The 19,086-nt window shown below is 37.0% G+C and overlaps 1 protein-coding gene across 1 annotated transcript in view; it reads left to right on the forward strand.

Annotated features, from left to right (window-relative positions):
• LAMA2 (laminin subunit alpha 2) overlaps positions 1–19,086 on the forward strand; it is a 528,196-nt gene that overhangs the window by 440,070 nt on the left and 69,040 nt on the right. Inside the window, exons 41-43 of the mRNA XM_070733489.1 lie at positions 3,326–3,428; positions 13,783–13,899; positions 16,839–17,021. Of these exons, the coding sequence (XP_070589590.1) occupies positions 3,326–3,428; positions 13,783–13,899; positions 16,839–17,021 (403 nt within the window). The remainder of the gene's footprint in view (positions 1–3,325; positions 3,429–13,782; positions 13,900–16,838; positions 17,022–19,086) is intronic.

The following is a 19,086-nucleotide window of genomic DNA, read 5'->3' on the forward strand; positions in this document are numbered from 1 at the left end:
AAAGTGCAGAAGGGAGCAACCAGGATAATTAGGGAACTGGAAACTATAACATGCAAAGAGCAGTTGCAGGAACTGGGCATGGCCAGTCTGGCAAAGTGAAGGACCAGGGGAGACGTGATAGCAGTGTTCCAATATTTGAGGGGCTGCCACACAGAGGAGGGGGTCTAACTGTTTTCCAAGGCACCAGAAGGCCAGACAAGGAATAATGGATGGAAACTGACCAAGGAGAGATTCAACCTGGAAATAAGGAGAAACTTTCTGACAGTGAGAGCGATCAACCAATGGAACAGCTTGCCTGCGGAGGTCGTGGGAGCTCCAACACTTGAGACTTTCAAGAGGAGATTGGACTGTCATTTGTCTGAAATGGTATAGGGCAGTGATGGCAAACCTATGGCACGAGTGCCACAGGTGGCACTCGGAGCCATATCTGCTAGCACACAAGCCATTGCCCTAGCTCAGCTCCAATGTGCATGTGTGTGCCGGCCAGCTGATTTTTGGCTCACAGAGAGGCTCTGGAAGGGCATTTTTGGTTTCCAGAGAACCTCCAGGAGGATGGGGGGGAAATTTTACCCTCGCCCGGCTCCAGGGAAGCCTTTGGAGCCTGGGGAAGGCAAAACATGAGGCTACTGGGCCCACCAGGGGAAACAGGCCGTTTCCAACCTCCAGAGGGCCTCTGGAGGGTGGGGGAAGCTGTTTTTGCCCTCTCCAGGCATTGAATTATGGGTATGGGCACTCACGCTTGCGTGATAGTGCGCACGCAAGCACTTCCGGCATCCGAGGGAAAAACAGATTCGCCTTTACTGGTATAGGAACTCCTGCTTGAATGGGGAGTTGGACTAGATGACATACAAGGTCCCTTCCAACTCTAATAATAATCTAATTTATAGGGTTTTTCCCTTTAAACTGTTTTCTTTATTGCCATAACTAAGCTAGGCTTATACAGTAGTACCTCTAGATACGAGTTTAATTCGTTCCAGAACCGAGCTCGTATGTCGGATCAACTCGGATCTTGAACGAATGCCTTTAGACTTTGTTTTTCCCCCGCCGAGATAACCAGAAGCAAGGATTCTTGCGCCACCTAGTGGAAGCTCGGCTCGTATCCCGAATTTGAGCTCGGGTGTCGAACAGAAATATCGCTCCTGTCGTGGCTCGTAACTTGGAATACTCGCATGTGGAGCAGCTCGTATCTAGAGGTACTACTGTACTCTAATATATTTAATATCACAGTAAATCATTATTATTTACTTTCTTTCCCCTTTGTTTTTGACTCTTCTTTCACTTTATGGCTTGCTTGCTTGCTTGTTTGTTTGTATCCCACCTTTATTATTTTTACAAATAACTTAAGGAGGCAAACATCGCCTACACACCTTCCTCCTTCTGTTGATATGATGTTGCCTTTACTGGCAAATTCACAATATATTATATGTTACAGTAAGTCCATTACCATATCAATTTTCACATTGTTCTGTACTCAAATTTCTATTTTTTTTCATGCATAATTCATTTGTTTAATCCAAATTATCCAGAATGTTCATCCCTTGCTTGCTATTATCTGTTATTTATATGTCAATCAGATAGTTCAATAAGAGATTTAGACTGAATAACCATTTATTTAGTGGTTTAAAATTTCACACTCCTCAAGATAAATCAGTTATCTGTTATTATCAGCTTCTACTCATCTATTCAATCTCGTGGAAACCATTTTACACTACATGTACTGTATCACAGCTATAAAGTCCTGCTCAAGACTCAAGCCAAATTCAATTATTTAGTTCTGACTACACTCACTTTTCACTTTTTATATTGCAAATTGGGTATCTTAACAGTTTCATTATGTCTAATGAACTTTTTATTAGCCAATTAAGCATTCACACTTATTTATTAGTAATAATATTAAGCTTTGCATGTAGCCCCTTGCTAGTAATAATCATGGTGCTTCTTCTAGATAACAGAGAATAGAAAATAGAAGGAATGTAATCTTATGCAACAAAAATCTCTATTGCTGAATGTGGCAGTAATTCTCTCTTCGAGAACAATTTGGTTATTTCATGAAACAAACAAATTGTTGACAGGGTTAGTTTTTAACATTGCGAATAACTTTAAGTGCTACCATTTTACCATAAGAGGAGAATAATTTTAATATATCTATATAGTATACAAGACAACTATATCTTATCCTGTCCACCATCACTACCACAATCAAATTTAAACAAGTCAAGATTGAACATCATTCTGTAGACTCTTTTTCAATGAATTCCTAAAGCTCAAACCTGATTACAATCTGAATAAAAGAAAAATGTCTAGTACAATCCAGATTTCATTTATCATCCATCTCTGACTTCTGAAAAATTTAGTTGGTACTTTATGAGTCTATAGATAAATTATAAGACAATGAGCAGGTTTCAAGGGTTTAGCACGAATCTTGTGCTACTCTTTTAAGAGAAGTTATGCACTTATCAAATATCATCTAGGAGTAGAATCACTTTTATTTAGGACATAGCTCAATTTAGCAATAATATAATATCAGTTTGTTCACATTACAGTTCTTTCTCCTTAATTTACCAATGACCTGTCTTTCCATTCATAAATGCTAATCTAGTATAATCCATGCATACTTCCAAAAGAGGTGGGACAAGGACAAAAAGTAGTTTTGTTTTAATTTAATTTAAACATAACTACACTTAAATTAGCTAATTTTAAAATAATGTGATTTATGTCACAGGATTTTAATAATTCACTATTCTGTCATATTAAACAATTACAACTTGATGGTCATAATTAGAGAAGCCCTGGAGGCTACATCAAATAATTTAGAAAAGTGTGAGTGACTTTGGGGCATCAATTTATTCAATTCTGAGTCACCCATAAAACAACTTTTCCTGTTTGAAATGATTGTAGTACAATAGATCCCCTCCCCCACAATTTTAGGAGATCTTATACATGTATTTAGCCAACTAAATATATGTATTAATGTAAATGTATATATTATGGATAAAAGAGAAAAAGAGAGAATGGGACAGATTTTATAAATTTATAAGCGTTATTTTGATTTTTTTTTATCGCCAGTAAAAGTCTATTTTCTGTTTCCTGGGGATTAAAGAACAGAGAAGGCTCTGTTTTTACAATGAAACTGGAATAACAAAACAAGTATGATAAATTACAGTAATCTAACATAACAATTCAAAGCAAATGTGTGATGTTTTCCATCATCATAATTCTTCAATTAAGTTACACTGCTTTTTAAAAAAAAATTAAGCAGGCAATTTCTCTCCCCCTCCCCCCTCCCCCTGGAATCTTTTCAGTTTCTGTTGCTTTTCTTCTATAGGCATCTGGTCCAGAAGGCTCATTAAAGGATGCTGCCAAGAATGCTTTACAAAAAAGCTTGAAAGTTCTTAATGGTGCCAACAAACAGGCAAATGATGTTAAAGGTATGTATTCACCGATAAAGAAAAATAGTTATATCTCAAGGTTGAAATGAGAAGTCCTCTGAGCTTGGTTGTTTCCTTACACACATTTCATTACCCATACTAGGTAACATCATCAATGCTGGTAAGGAATGGGTTTGCTCTCGGTTTATGTTCCAGTGTCTTGCCCTATCAATGTTGGTGGGAGGGAGTTCTTTGGTTGGACTGTTTACTGCTAGCTTGTTTGGCAATTCTTTAATTGGAGTATTCTTTATTTCTTGATTGTTAGATTGATGTTAATCTTGATCTTAATCTATGTTCATTTGTGTGTTGATTGCTGGTGGGAAGGGTGTTTTGGGTCTTCTTGTTCCCTTTTTGGCTTGTTGGTCATCTCTTTTGCACAGTACGTAGACGTTGTTTATGTCTATGTTTCTATTGATTGGCCAATTTGTCAGGCTTCCAAGAATTCTCTAGTGGTTTTGGATTTCGCTTAGTCTAGGATGGTCACAGTTTCCCAGTTGAAACTATGGTTCAGTCTGTTCAAATGTTGTGAAATTAAAGAATTTTCATCATGTTTCTGTCTGCTAATTGATGCTCATGAATGCATTCTACTAGTCTTCTACCTGCTTGTCCTATATAGCGGTTGTTGCAACCTTTACATTGTATGTTGTAGGTGACTCCTGTTTCACTCTTTTCTATTTCTATTTTTATGAGGATGTTGATCTTTTGGTTTACTTAGGTTATTTTGCATGGCCCCAGAAATAAAAAGAAAGCTATCTACAAGATACATTGTAAAGACTTTAAATGGGCTTGGCATTTCTGGATTAGAAAAAGCATATAGAATACTATACAAAGCTATCTAAATTTGATTAATGAAGATAATGCAATTGTCATAGAATTTCCCAAAGTTCAGAAATGAAAGATTTTGAATAAAATCTTTTTTCCCCTTTATAAGCTTTCATTATTGTAGAAGGAGAACTGATGATTAATTTATCTCTTTCAACTTCAGATAATCGTGTCCTTAAAATAATAAAAACCTAAGTTCTATTTAAATAATTCTCCAGGAATCAGGCCTGACTTGTGGCAGTAGTGGGAATCTTTCTGCTATGACATCTATCTGAGTTGTAACCAATTATATTAGGTATCACATGATAGTTAATCAGGCGTCTGCCATAGGTTAACACCAAAAGTGCTGAAAGAGTCTTTACAGAGCAAAATGTCTGACGATAGCAGTTTAACTAGAGATTTACTAGTTTCTTCTCTCCCTCTTTGTAATGGTAGAAATTTGAAAGGAGTGACTGGGTAGGGAAGTAAATTCTACTGCTAACATTTTGCCCTTGTGTGTATTTCTCAATCTGATGGAAAGCTCCTGTCCCTGGTTTGCTCTGTGTCAGAATATATGCTAGGAATCAATTACAGAGCAAAAAAATTGAATCACATATACTGTACTATTTTTAAGATACATGGTCTGTGGAGTTCTGCAATGAGAAATTTAGTTATAACACTTTTCTCTGTAAGGAAGATTAATTGCAAAATAAAGCCCCAAAAATGCTGGCCACAAAGATAGAAGTTATTATTTCATTTTGATTGGTGAATCTTAGAAGAGCCATGTTTTTTGAGAATTTTCTGACGAATTGTCATATTAACCATGAAACTTTGATCTGCTCATTAGACAAAGGAATTGGAGAGGCCGCCTGCCTGTGTAGGATAGTCTTAGAAAATCATGATTTTCATTATTACTTCTAATTTTGGAAACTCATTTTCAATGTATTATATAGAACTAGTCTTATGGCTGGCTCAGGAATTCTGGGAGTTGAAGTCCACCAGTTGTAAAGTTGCTATAGTTGCCTACCCTTTGTTTAAATGAACTTGCAATGCTGCATATTATATGGGAGTAAATCCAATCAAACTCAGAATGTGATACTTTTGAACTGATAATAATAATAATTCAGCAGTGCCAGCATTCTGGTGTTGATTAGAAAGTGATTTTGTTTTATGCCAAGAGTGCATATCTTTCAGCAAGCCTGGGGACAAGAAATGGATATCCTGCAATATTTTTTTTTAATTGCAAATTATTTGGCTATCAGTAGATGGCACTATAGTACTGGAATGTAGGATGCAGGGGAGATGGGGAACCAGATGGCAGCTAGTGAAGCAATGGAAAGGGTCAGACCCCTTTCTTGGTGTATGATGTCAGCGGTATAGAAGAATAAAGAAGATCCCCCCCCCCCCAAACAAAATTATTAACTAAGCTGGGTCACTTTCTGGCTTTTTTTTTAATGAATCTGAGCAATATTCCACTACACTTCTTGGCTCAAGCATGAAATTCTTCACTATGCTGGGGGGGGAAAGACTTCATCTTCTCAACTCTTCCTAAAGTACTATCAGGATGAATTTTAGCGCTTCTTTCAGCATTCATTTACCTCTCTTTATTTCCTTTCCGAAAAATCTGTACTTTTATTTTTGCCCTGACAGATGAACAGCATCTAGAGACAATGTGGACTTAGAAAATGGCACAAGAGAAATGTTAAATGCATATGTATGCATGCAGCCAACACACACATATATGCACACTTATGCACCTATTTAACTATGTGACAGAAAAATCCTTAAGGGTTCCTGTGGCTAGGTAAGAGAAGTAAAAGCACTGGAAAAGTTCTTCCCATATGTGAGCAGTGTGGTCGGGCGGTAGGAAAAACAAGTAGGATGCTTGGCTGCATAGCTAGAGGTATAACAAGCAGGAAGAGGGAGATTGTGATCCCCTTATATAGAGCGCTGGTGAGACCACATTTGGAGTACTGTGTTCAGTTCTGGAGACCTCACCTACAAAAAGATATTGACAAAATTGAACGGGTCCAAAGACGGGCTACAAGAATGGTGGAAGGTCTTAAGTATAAAACGTATCAGGAAAGACTTAATGAACTCAATCTGTATAGTCCGGAGGACAGAAGGAAAAGGGGGGACATGATCGAAACATTTAAATATGTTAAAGGGTTAAATAGGGTTCAGGAGGGAAGTGTTTTTAATAGGAAAGTGAACACAAGAACAAGGGGACACAATCTGAAGTTAGTTGGGGGAAAGATCAAAGGCAACATGAGAAAATATTATTTTACTGAAAGAGTAGTAGATCCTTGGAACAAACTTCCAGAAGACGTGGTTGGTAAATCCACAGTAACCGAATTTAAACATGCCTGGGATAAACATATATCCATTGTAAGATAAAATACAGGAAATAGTATAAGGGCAGACTAGATGGACCATGAGGTCTTTTTCTGCCATCAGTCTTCTATGTTTCTATGTTTGAAAGCAATATCTACAAAGACTTTTCTCGTGACCTTTATAATTTCCTTTAGAGAAGAAGGACCCATAGCATTTCATACTATTTCAGAATGATCAACCATTTCTAGAGCAAGTCAGGAAGAGTGAAAATTCTATCTCCATGCAGATACTGATTTTGAAAGCTTCTTCTTTCTTAATGAGATTTGTAATATAATACATTATTGTTATTATTAGTTATTATGCTGTTCCTAATATTGTTAATATTAGGAACAGCAACATCACATATTCCCCGTAGTGTAAAAGTTCAAAAGCATATTTTATTTTATTTTTCAGTAAGGAAGGAATACAGGAGTATTCTACCCTCAGATTTTCTCCCCATATTGATATTATTTGAAGCAGTTCTTCACTTTGTCAAAGACAGTCTTTAAAAGTTTCACAAAAAAGGTTAATTTCCCAGCAAGTCTTGCCTTTAGTTGTATTGTAAACCATCTGCCTTTATGCAAACTTCATTCATTCTAATAAATGAGCTGACACATAACTTCCTTTACTATATTACTTTTATTATTCCCATTGTATATAATTAATAGCTTCTTAACTGACTTCATATCTGTTGTTTTGACTCAACTGTTAGAATGCTGGAAAGGGAATTTGATTGCAGAAAAAAACCTTTTGTTACCATCAGTGGTATTCCTTTACTAGATCATAGTCTTTCCACACATAGGATAGGATAGGAATAGAAGAATAGAATAACTTTATTGTAACTTTGAATGTACAATTGAACTATGAACTTTGTATTGTAACTTACATTAAAATTAAATTCCATTGCATACAGCTCTCAAGGGGTCACCACCTCCAATATACAATATATGCTATATAAATATGACAGAATGAATGGATGAATGAATGAATATATTAATACATATACCCACAAATATTACCCATAAAGAGCCAGAGTTGCTCAGTGGTTACATGACAACAGAAACTCATTTATTTTATTTGTTTGTCAAGTACGTATTGGTGGTATATAAAGATATAGTATTTATATACATGATACTAGTAAAAGAGAAACATTAGGACAGGGGATGGAAGGCACTCTGGTGCATTTATGCACTCCTCTTGCTGACCTCTTAGGAATCGGGAGAGGTCAACAGTGGTTAGTCTAAGGGAAAAGTTTTGGGTGTTAGGTGATGATACTACAGAGTCTGATAGTGAGTTCCATGCATCAACTACTTGGTTACTAAAGTCGTATTTCCTGCAGTCAAGTTTAGAGCAGTTTACTTTAAGTTTGTATGTGTTGTGTATATGTTGTGGTTGAAGCTGAAATAGTCATTGACAGGAAGGACGTTGTAGCAGATGATTTTATGGGCTATGCTTAGGTCATGTTTAAGACGATGTAGTTCTAAGCTTTCTAAACCTAGGATTGTAAGTCTAGTTGCATAGGGTATTACGTTGCGAGTGGAGGAATGGAACGCTCTTCCAGTAAAGTATCTCTGGACATTTTCTAGAATGTTTATGTTGTGCAGGTTCCAGGCAGATGAGCTGTATTCAAGTTTTGTATGCTCTGGTTAGTAGTTTGAGATTACCGGAGCAGAAGCTACAAAGGATTAGGTTAATAATTCATCTTTAATTTAACTAAATTTAACCAAATTTAATTAATTTAACAATTAAAAGTTAATCTTGTGAATTTACCAGATGAATGGCATACAGAACAAAGCTTTTACAGAATCCGGTAGACCTGCTAGAAATATTTCAAAAGAAAGAGGTAGAAATACTTCCTCCCAGAGTAGAGAACAGAAATAAACCGTAAAGTGTGCGGATATGGGTCACAGCTAGAAATCCTTTCTAGTTATGACCAACAAGATCTTTATCCTTCTAATTTTACTAAATAGAAAAAGAAGGATGATCCACATTACCTTTTAGAATAAATAAAAGCAAAACAGACTGATTTGTTTGTTTGTTTTGCTATTCTATAGGATAATGCTTAAAGTTTAGAGGATTGCTCTGAGGCTTAATTTCATTGCTGGGAATTTCAAACTGGCATTTCAGAATGTTTTTTTTTTAGAAAACAGTGTAGATTTTTAAAAAATGATAATTTTTGGAGCTTTATCCTCCGTTTTGTATGAGGCTTTCTCAGGAAATTTATTTTGCCTTTTTCTTTCTAATTTTTAGGAAACAATTAAAATGCATTTGAGATATTAAATGGAAAAATATTAAACAGATGGATTGGGAATGTTGGCATTTAAGAGATCCACAGAGATTAAGCTTATTAAAACTCATAAAAATAGCCTGGTTTAATGGGTCTAAAAGCAGGTTTTAAAGCAGAGTGATTCAAAAATACAGAAATGAAATAATTGATATAACTTGGGGAATTTACCCCAGAGAGAAATAGTGAATTTATAAAACATTTGGCTGCAAAATTACTAAAACTACCAAATCTATCCATCTATTAAATGATATTTATATTAAAAGCACAATATAAGTGCCATATATTTTCAGGGGAAAAAACCCTGAATGATCTTAAAATAATTTTAAAAGTATTTTAGAAGAAGATTTATCTATTCTTGAAAATATTTTTAGAACAAGATTAAACATTTTTTATTTTGTTATGCAAGAAAGTGTTACTTGGTTAAAAACCATACTATGAATATAGATAATCCTTGATTTACAGACATTCATTTAGTGACACTGAAGAAAAGGACTTATGACTGTTTTTCAAATGTATAACCATCATCCCCCCCCCATCATCACATGATCAAAAGCTAGATACTTGGCAGTGTTTATGGCAATTGCAGTGTCCTACAAAGTTTGTTTGTTTTAAAATATTAAAAACAAGAAAAAAGTCAAGGAAACAATTGGTCTAATGCTGGGAGAAAGTGGCAAGAAGGTGACAAGCAATAGGAAGAAAGCAGAGCTACTTAACTCATCTTTACACAAAGGGAAAAAACAGCACCACAAAAAACATATTAGGAATACAAGTTAAAATAGGGGAGAAAATGGTAAATAAACCACTTGTATACCCCTAGAGAAGTTCAAATCACCAGGACTGGATGGATTGCATCCTAAAGTTCTGAAGGAACTTGCAGATGAGATTTCAGAACCACTGAACTCTATCTTTCAAAGATCCTGGAGCACAGGGGAATGGCCAGAGGTCTGGAAAAGAGCGGATGTAGTTCCCATCTTCAAAAGGGGGGGGGGAATAGAACCAGGAAACTACAGACCTATCAACCTGCCCTCAATATCAAGGAAGATTCTGGAAAAGATAAACAAGCACCTAATGAACAAACACCTAGAAACAAACAAATAATAACCAAAAGCCAACACGGGTTTGTCAAAAACAGATCATGCCAGAATTCTTATTACATTTTTGGCAAAGTGACAAAATTAATAGATCAGAGGAATGCTATCAATATAATTTACTTGGACTTCAGTAAGGCATTTGATAAAGTAGACCATAACCTACTACTAGAAAAAGTAGAGAATGTGGGTTAGATAGCAACACCAACCGATGGATTCAAAACTGGCTGAGCAACTGCATTCAACATGTAGTGCTCAATGGAACTGCATTTATATGGAGGAAAGTATGCAGTGGAGTACCCCAAGGCTCTGTTTCAGGCTCAGTACACAGTTTTAGGCTGCATTATCAGAGAGATAGAATCAAGATCACGTGAAGCGTTAAAAGCACTTTATAATGCCTTGGTAAGGCCACACTCAGAATACTGCATTCAGTTTTGGTCACCACAATGTAGAAAGGATGTTGAGACTATAAAAAAGAGTGCAAAGAAGAGCAACAAAGATGATTAGGGGACCGGAGGCTAAAACATATGAAGATTGGTTGCAGGAACTAGATAGGTTTAGTTTAATGAAAAGAAGGACTAAGAGAGACATGATAGCAATGTTCCAATATCTCAGGGGTTGCCACAAAGAAGAGGGTGTCAAACTATTTTCCAAAGCGCCTGGGGATAGAATAATAAGCAATGGGTGGAAACTAAAGAAGGAAAGAAGTAACTTAGAACTAAGGAGAAATTTCCTGAAAGTTAGAACAATTAATTGGTGGAATAGTTTGCATCCAGTTGTGAATTCTCTGTTGTAGTTAGCTCTGGCCCAGCTCCTGCCCCAAGGACTGTGGATGTGGGGGAGACATCCACATGCTGCAGGCCTGTTTTGCTCCCGGTGGAATCTGCTGATGAAGGTTCCTCTGACCAAGAAGACATGAGTGATAGGAAGGAGGAGAGTGTGGCAGACAGCTCAGAAGGAGATCAATTATCTAGCTCCTCCTTGGATTCAGAACAAGAGTTAATGATACAGCCACGCATGAGGAGAGCGATGCATAGGCAACAACAACTGAGAGATTATTATCAAAGAAAATGAGGCCACCTGTGGTTGGGTGGGGCTGTGGTAATTAGTGAGGCTGCTATAAAGAGCAGCCTGTGGGTTTGGCCATTGTGGAGGATTATCTGATCGTTGTGTTTCGTGACTGCTTTACTGACTTTGACCTTTTGTGTGCTGATTTTCCCCCACTTTGAAACTAAATCAGGGCAAAGTGTGTTTCACTTTGTGAAAGAAGAAGGACTGTGAATTGCCTCACAGCTGCAAGCTAAGTATCACAGAACTGATAAGGGACTTGTACAAATTACCAGTTTGTTTGGCGACGAGTGCTCTTTGCTATACCAAAAGAGGGCTTGGTTTAAGTGAATTTTCATTATAAAGAACATTGTTTTGAATTTTCAAACGTGTTTGTGTCTGAAATTTGTACCTGTGAATTTTTGGGAGGAGTCTACCAGAGAGCCCGACAAAACATTCTCCAACACTGGAAATTTTTAAGAAGGCAAAGAAACTTGTATATAATGGTTGTATGTAAACTGTTTTATATACAACTGTGTATATTCTCTTTATATACTATCTATCGGGCTATTCTTCCCACAATCTTGATATGGAGGGGGATGGGGAGACTGTTATAAGGAGGGAAAGTGAGGTGGGAAATTAGCGTCGACAGGAAGCAGAGGTGTGAACCTGTTTTATCTGGTCCACTTCAAGGACTTTTGGGTCCCAGGACCTGGTAATAGAAGGTCCCATCCAGCTACCATCGGGGGTGGGGGGTGGGGGTGTAAATATTTGGAGCAATGCAGCAATTTGCATGGGTTTTCTTCAGATCTGGCCTTGTTTTTGCTACACCCAATTGTCTCTAGTAAAGGCGCTTTGTAACCTACTAATGGAGTCAAGCATCTTTCTTTCCTAGAGAGCCAGCTGGGGCAGGGCTGACACTATCCCCAGAGAAATCACCCAAAAAAGAGGATAAGATTTCCCATGGAAATACCAGAAGGGAGGTAGAAGTAAGAGTAGAAGGCTATTGATTAACACAATGCAATCAATTGATATACCTAGAATACCTGATATGAAAATTCATTTGGTCATTCTGGCTCAACCTATGAAAATAACTCTTTTTTTCATTAAGAGGTATGCAGAGTCTCTTTTAAAGAACAATTAGGGTTTTTTTCCTATGAAATAAATATTGCAGAAATGAGATACTTTCTAATATGTCATTTGACAATGCTATTGTGCCTATCATTGCACTAGAAACCATTTTATAGTCCAATTAAAATACAATAATACATTTCTTATTTGGATATTGCTCATTAATTTCCCTATGTTTGGATTCTTTCATATTTGCCACCTTTAACAAGACTAATGGTCCATTCCCAGGTTTTGCCATTAGTTCATTTTATTTCTAAGGAAAAAATAATTGTACAAAAAGGATGTTCTTGCTTCAATTTTTTTCTCACTGATCTGCAGCTAATCCACATTTTCTTTGCTGAACTATATTCTTGATATACTTATTGACAACTTCCACAAATCTTAATTGGAGCATACATTTTGACAATGTTAACATAATCGTTTTAGAGAAAATGACATCTTTATATACACCATTGTCGCACAAAATGATTTGCAAAATATATTGAATCATATTCCATCAGTATGATATTGAATATGCAATTACTGACCCTGTGATTTGGACCATAATTTCTGTTTAAATTGCTATTTAGGTTATTCTTTAATGCAAAGATGAGTTTTCTTCTAAAACGTAATTGGGCTTGCGAGCTCATGAGAGAAAAATATGAACTGTTAGTTTTGTCTCCACTTTAAATATTTTTGTTTGGTTTTGTTTTCATCATACTTCATTTGTTTCATGGTACTTTGTTCAGTCACAGTTATTTTCTATCAGGTTATTCAGTCAGTCAGTCAGTCATTCAATTAATTTATATGAGTGACATTCTGGGTGGCTTACAATTTAAATACAGTAATACCTCGTCTTATGAACCTAATTGTTTCCAGGGGGAGGTTCGTAAGATGAAAAGTTCGTAAGATGAAACATTGTTTCCCATAGGAAACAATGTAAAATCAATTAATCCGTGCAACGAAAAAAAAATGCAAAAAAAACCTTTTAAAACAGCCAGGGGGGGCTTCCCAGCATCCTCCTGAACCCGAACGCCAAACCCGAACTTCCAGGTTCGGCGTTCAGGAGGCCGCCGAGAAACCCCCCGGCTGTTTTGAAGGGTGACAGCCGGGCGGCGGGGCTTCTCAGCGGCGGCGGCGGGTTCGTAAGTAGGAAAAAGTTCGTAAGAAGAGGCAAACATTTTCTGAACCCCGGGTTCGTATCTCGGGTTGTTCGTAAGACGAAGGGTTCATATCATGAGATACCACTGTATATATAATTAAACTACTAAACACATTTTAAAACAATATTAGGCACAGAGAAATTAATAAAACTTTTATTATCAGCCTGTACCAATGGTCTGCACTCCAAGCACCATCAGGCTGAATTTAATAGTTAACCAGCTGATTTCAAATGAATAAATCATGATAAATATTCAATCTGTAGTGATTTGAGTGCTTGATACTTCTAAGCCATAAATAGTCCAAAAATCCGATGATAGCTCTTCATGGTCAATTATAATTTCTTAGCCTAAGCTTGCTCATAAAATTATTATGATACTAAATTGAGAGAGCTCCTACGTAACCCTGCATTCCTTCCACAATATATTAAACTTGTAATGAATTATATTAATATAACCAAACCTCTTGATTTGTGTACTCCTTGCAGAAAATGAGGATAATCTAAAAGGAATGCAGAATAAATTGCAAGTCGCAGGGGAAAGAAACTCAGCTCTCTTGAAAGCTCTGAATGACACCCTGGAAAAACTATCAGCAATTCCAAATGGTAAGTCGGGGCTGACTGTCTGATTGTCTAATGCTGGGAAAGATTGAGGGCAAAAGAAGAAAGGGATGACAGAGAATGAGGTGGCTGGATGGAGTCACCAAAGCAGTAGGCATGAGCTTAAATGGACACTGGGGGATGATAGAGGACAGGAATTGCCTGGAGGAATGTTGTCTGTGGGGTTGCAATGGCTCAGACATAACTTTAACAACAAGTGGGAGCTAAACTAAATTATCACTGTTCAGTATTTAGACTGCAGTGCTTTTCCTAAATTAAAGAAATATGTTTTTTTCCACTTCAATCCCCAACCTACTTGTATTTGTATTCTCTTCCTTCCTTCCTTCCTTCCTTCCTTCCTTCCTTCCTTCCTTCCTTCCTTCGATATAAATGTAAGAAGTGTATCATTATTGTGTGTTTGTATTCCCAGTCAAAATATTTTCATAATATAGACACACACTTACTTACTTACTTACTTACTTACTCACTCACTCACTCACTCACTCACTCACTCACTCACTCACTTACTTACTTATTAGATTTATATGCCGCCCCTTTCCGTAGACTCGGGGCGGTTCACAGCAACAATAAAACAATGTATGACAAATGTAATAATTTAAAAAACATTAAAAACCCCATTATTAAAGCAAACATACACACAAACATACCATACATAAATTGTATGGGCCCGGGGGTGGGGGGTATCTTAATTCCCCCATTTCAGACAGAGGACTATTTCTCTTTAATAATATATAGTGGTGCCAAAAAAAAAAATCCTCCAAGATCCCTGGAAAATTTGCTCAGATCCCACCCCTTCTCATTCTGTCTGCCAGGGTCATCATTTCTCAATGATGTCACTTGTTGATCACAGGCATTGGGCTGCTGCTGTCACTGCTGTCTGCTCCCCTCCTGACTGCTGAACTTTATCCAATGCTTCCAAACCAGGGATATCATTTTGGCAGATCCAAACACAGTGGAAGTGGCATTGTTAGAATTATCATCACAGCACAATAGCTAAGCTCTAATAAGATGTGTCAGTATGCGGACAGCTTTGGCTCAATATATTTCTGGTTTTGATCTTCCACTTTTGAAAAATATGTTTATATATTATGCATTGTACTCTGTCCCATAGGTTCTCTTGTCTATTTTGGTTCTTTGAGATATGTTAGTATATTGCTTGCCACAGAAGGAAAATTATTTGATATTCTTTTTTTTCCCTTTTTGGTTTAGCAAGAGCATTCATTTTCTTCTCATCCTTAGAAGTCCTTCTTTTTTATTTTAAAAGCAATGAAAGACAACATTCTGCCAACCAATCTATCATTTTAGTTCATTTTCCCAAAGTGCCTCTCCTTTCTGTTATAGTGAAAATGCTAAGAACGGAACAAATATTTAGAGTGAAAAAGATCAAGTTGAGCAAAGAACATTATTTCTGAAGAAATGTAAACAATCTGTACAGAAAACAGCTGGAATTAAATGTGATTGTTGTTTCTTACAACAGCAAATGGAAGCCAAGATCTGCTGCCAGTGTTTTAATTATATGAAGTAAATAGGCATGACATCATAGTTCATTGTGCTATTTGTCTAGGAGCCAAAACACATTGTTCATCATAGGGAACCAAACTGTGTACAGACCAACCTGATATCTTCATTATGACACATTTTGCTGGATTAGGACTTCTTTGGTTTAAAATAAAGTTAATTAAACCTCCTCACAAGAAACTCTGAACTTATATTTGCCAGTGCAGTAGATACAATGGTCAATAAAAAGTAAGGATATTAAAAACATGAAAGAATAGCCCCTCTTTTTTTCCCTATGTACATTTAGATTCCATGAACAATTCAGACAGTAGCTCACTTAATATATGTTTGAGTTGTATTTTCTATTTTGCTCGTATTTCATGCAATGTTACATTATGAGCACACTTACTGGTGTCATTGTGACAGCACTTACAATGCTGTCACTCTTGTTACTCTAGAGAAGTTACATGGGATTTTTAAAGTCTTAGAATACATGAAAATAAATAGGGTTTACATTTGAATTTTTTAAAAATAAAGGTATACTCTTTCAGAAACAAACAAAAAGGTCTCAAAATGGGTGAGCAGTGTGGTCGGGCAGTAGGAAAAGCAAGTAGGATGCTTGGCTGCATAGCTAGAGGTATAACAAGCAGGAAGAGGGAGATTGTGATCCCCTTATATAGAGCGCTGGTGAGACCACATTTGGAATACTGTGTTCAGTTCTGGAGACCTCACCTACAAAAAGATATTGACAAAATTGAACGGGTCCAAAGACGGGCTACAAGAATGGTGGAAGGTCTTAAGCATAAATCGTATCAGGAAAGACTTAATGAACTCAATCTGTATAGTCTGGAGGACAGAAGGAAAAGGGGGGACATGATCGAAAGATTTAAATATGTTAAAGGGTTAAATAAGGTTCTGGAGGGAAGTGTTTTTAATAGGAAAGTGAACACAAGAACAAGGGGACACAATCTGAAGTTAGTTGGGGGAAAGATCAAAAGCAACGTGAGAAAATATTATTTCACTGAAAGAGTAGTAGATCCTTGGAACAAACTTCCAGCAGACGTGGTTGGTAAATCCACAGTAACTGAATTTAAACATGCCTGGGATAAACATATATCTATTCTAAGATAAAATACAGGAAATAGTATAAGGGCAGACTAGATGGACCATGAGGTCTTTTTCTGCCTTCTATGTTTCTATGTTTTGTCTTGCACAATTCAAATAATTCCTCTAAAAGAGATATGGGCGATTAAGAAATGTGATAAATAAATTAAAAAATCAACAAATATAAATACTATGTACAAGAGGTGATAAGTAGGTATGTCTTCTGTCTTGAGTTATTTATAAAATAAATAATGGTGGCATAAAAATCAAATAAATAAAATATGTCTCTTGGTTCTATTTTTTTACCCTCCTCCTATTTACAGATACAGCAGCCAAAGTACAAGCAGTTAAAGACAAAGCCAAACAAGCTAATGATACAGCAAACGAGGTCCTGGCTAAAATCAGAGATCTCAACCAAAACCTCCTTGGATTAAAAGACAGATACAGAAAAGTTGCAGATGATGCAGCCAAAACAAACGCTATGTTGAAAGATCCTACTAAAAATAGTAAGACCGTATTATGCTTATGTACTTTGATTTCTTTCCTTTTTTCTGATCTTCTGAAATGAAAGGGTTGTTCCTTCCCCTGATTTAAATTATGGTGTTATGTGCTTTTGAACAGCTACTACGGTTGGTAAGGTTTATGTATATATGGAGAAGAATGGTGATATACTGTGCTTTAAAAAATAGACCTTCCTGGTGACAATGCCCTACATGGCATTGGACCAGATTACCTCCGGAACCGCCTGCTACTGCACGAATCCCAGCAACCGATAAGGTCCCACAGAGTTGGCCTTCTCCGGGTCCCGTCGACTAAACAATGTCGTTTGGCGGGCCCCAGGGAAAGAGCCTTCTCTGTGGCGGCCCCAGCCCTCTGGAACCAACTCCCCCCGGAGATTAGAACTGCCCCCACCCTCCCTGTCTTTCGTAAACTACTCAAGACTCACATATGCCGCCAGGCATGGGGGAGTTAAGATATTCCTTCCCCGTAGGCCATTACAAGTTATGCATGGTATGTTTGTGTGTATGTTTGGTTTTATAATAAGGGTTTTTAGTTGTTTTATTAATTGGATTGTTACATGTTTTTTATCATTGTTGTTAGCCGCCCCGAGTCTACGGAGAGGGGCGGCATACAAATCCAATAAATAAATAATACCTTCATTATTTTGCATACTTCAAATACCACTTAATTAAAAGCATGTTTTTCATTGCCTTCTTCCTTCTTAATACATTTCCTTTGATATTAAAAAAATAATAACTTCAACGCTTAGTAATGAAAATGTCCTTGAAAGATCATCCCCAGGACAGTAGAAATAATGGTAAGCGTTTGTAGTATGAACATATCAGATAGGTATATAAGTTAATCATTGGATGAAAATGCTGTAATAAAGCTGTCTTTTGGTTGTAGAAGATGTATTATAATCTCTTGGGTAATATAGGTATGTTACGAACATATTTAATGCTGAACCTTTAACTTATTATATTCACTGAAAAGCACTAAATCACTGGAAGAATTCAGAAAAAAATGTCTTTAATATAGCTATATGACCTGTTTTTGATTTTTCCATTCAACTGTGTCTCATTCTTGGAGGCTGCCTGGACAAGTATGGGGCTACCTTTGAAAAGTGTTCGGGAACTTCAGATCGTGCAGAATGCAGCTGCAAGAGCAATCATGGGCTTCCCCAAATATGCCCATGTTACATCAACACTCCACAGTCTGCATTGGTTGCCGATCAGTTTCCGGTCACAATTCAAAGTGTTGGTTATGACCTATAAAGCCCTTCATGGCACCAGACCAGATTATCTCAGGGACCGCCTTCTGCTGCACGAATCCCAGCGACCAGTTAGGTCCCACAGAGTGGGTCTTCTCCGGGTCCTGTCAACTAAACAATGTCGTTTGGCGGGACCCAAGGGAAGAGCATTCTCTGTGGTGGCCCCGGCCCTTTGGAACCAACTCCCTCCAGAGATTAGAATTGCCCCCACCCTCCTCGCCTTTCGTAAACTTCTTAAAACCCACCTCTGCTGTCAGGCATGGAGGAACTGAGATATTCTTTCCCCCTAGGCCTATACAATTTACGCATGGTATGTCTGTATGTATGTTTGGTTTTTATAATAAGGGGTTATTTTAGTTATTTTAGATTGGATTGTTACATGCTGTTTTTATCATTGTTGTTAGCCGCCCTGAGTCTACAGAGAGGGGCGGCATACAAATCAAATCAGTAAGTAAGTAAGTAAGTAAGCAAGCAAGCAAGCAAGCAAACAAACAAACAAACAAACAAACAAACAAACAAATAAATAAAAGTGACCTGCAGCAGATGAATAGCCATTTTTACTTTTTTACCTCAGTGAATGGATCATTTATTTTTACCTCAGTGAATAGATCATTCTTGGGACACACATTCCAGATCGGGTCATCTTTGCAATATGCAGGAAAATATAATTTATAGGGAAAATTTTTCACCAAAAAAAAATGTAAAGGGAAAATATAGAGATATCCATAAGAGTAGAGGAAAATGATCTTAGAATTGTTGAATCTTTAGAAAAACATCCGCAAAAAAAAATGCATTGTTAT

Source organism: Erythrolamprus reginae, chromosome 1 (assembly GCF_031021105.1).
Source record: "Erythrolamprus reginae isolate rEryReg1 chromosome 1, rEryReg1.hap1, whole genome shotgun sequence".
Classification (NCBI taxonomy): domain Eukaryota; kingdom Metazoa; phylum Chordata; class Lepidosauria; order Squamata; family Dipsadidae; genus Erythrolamprus; species Erythrolamprus reginae.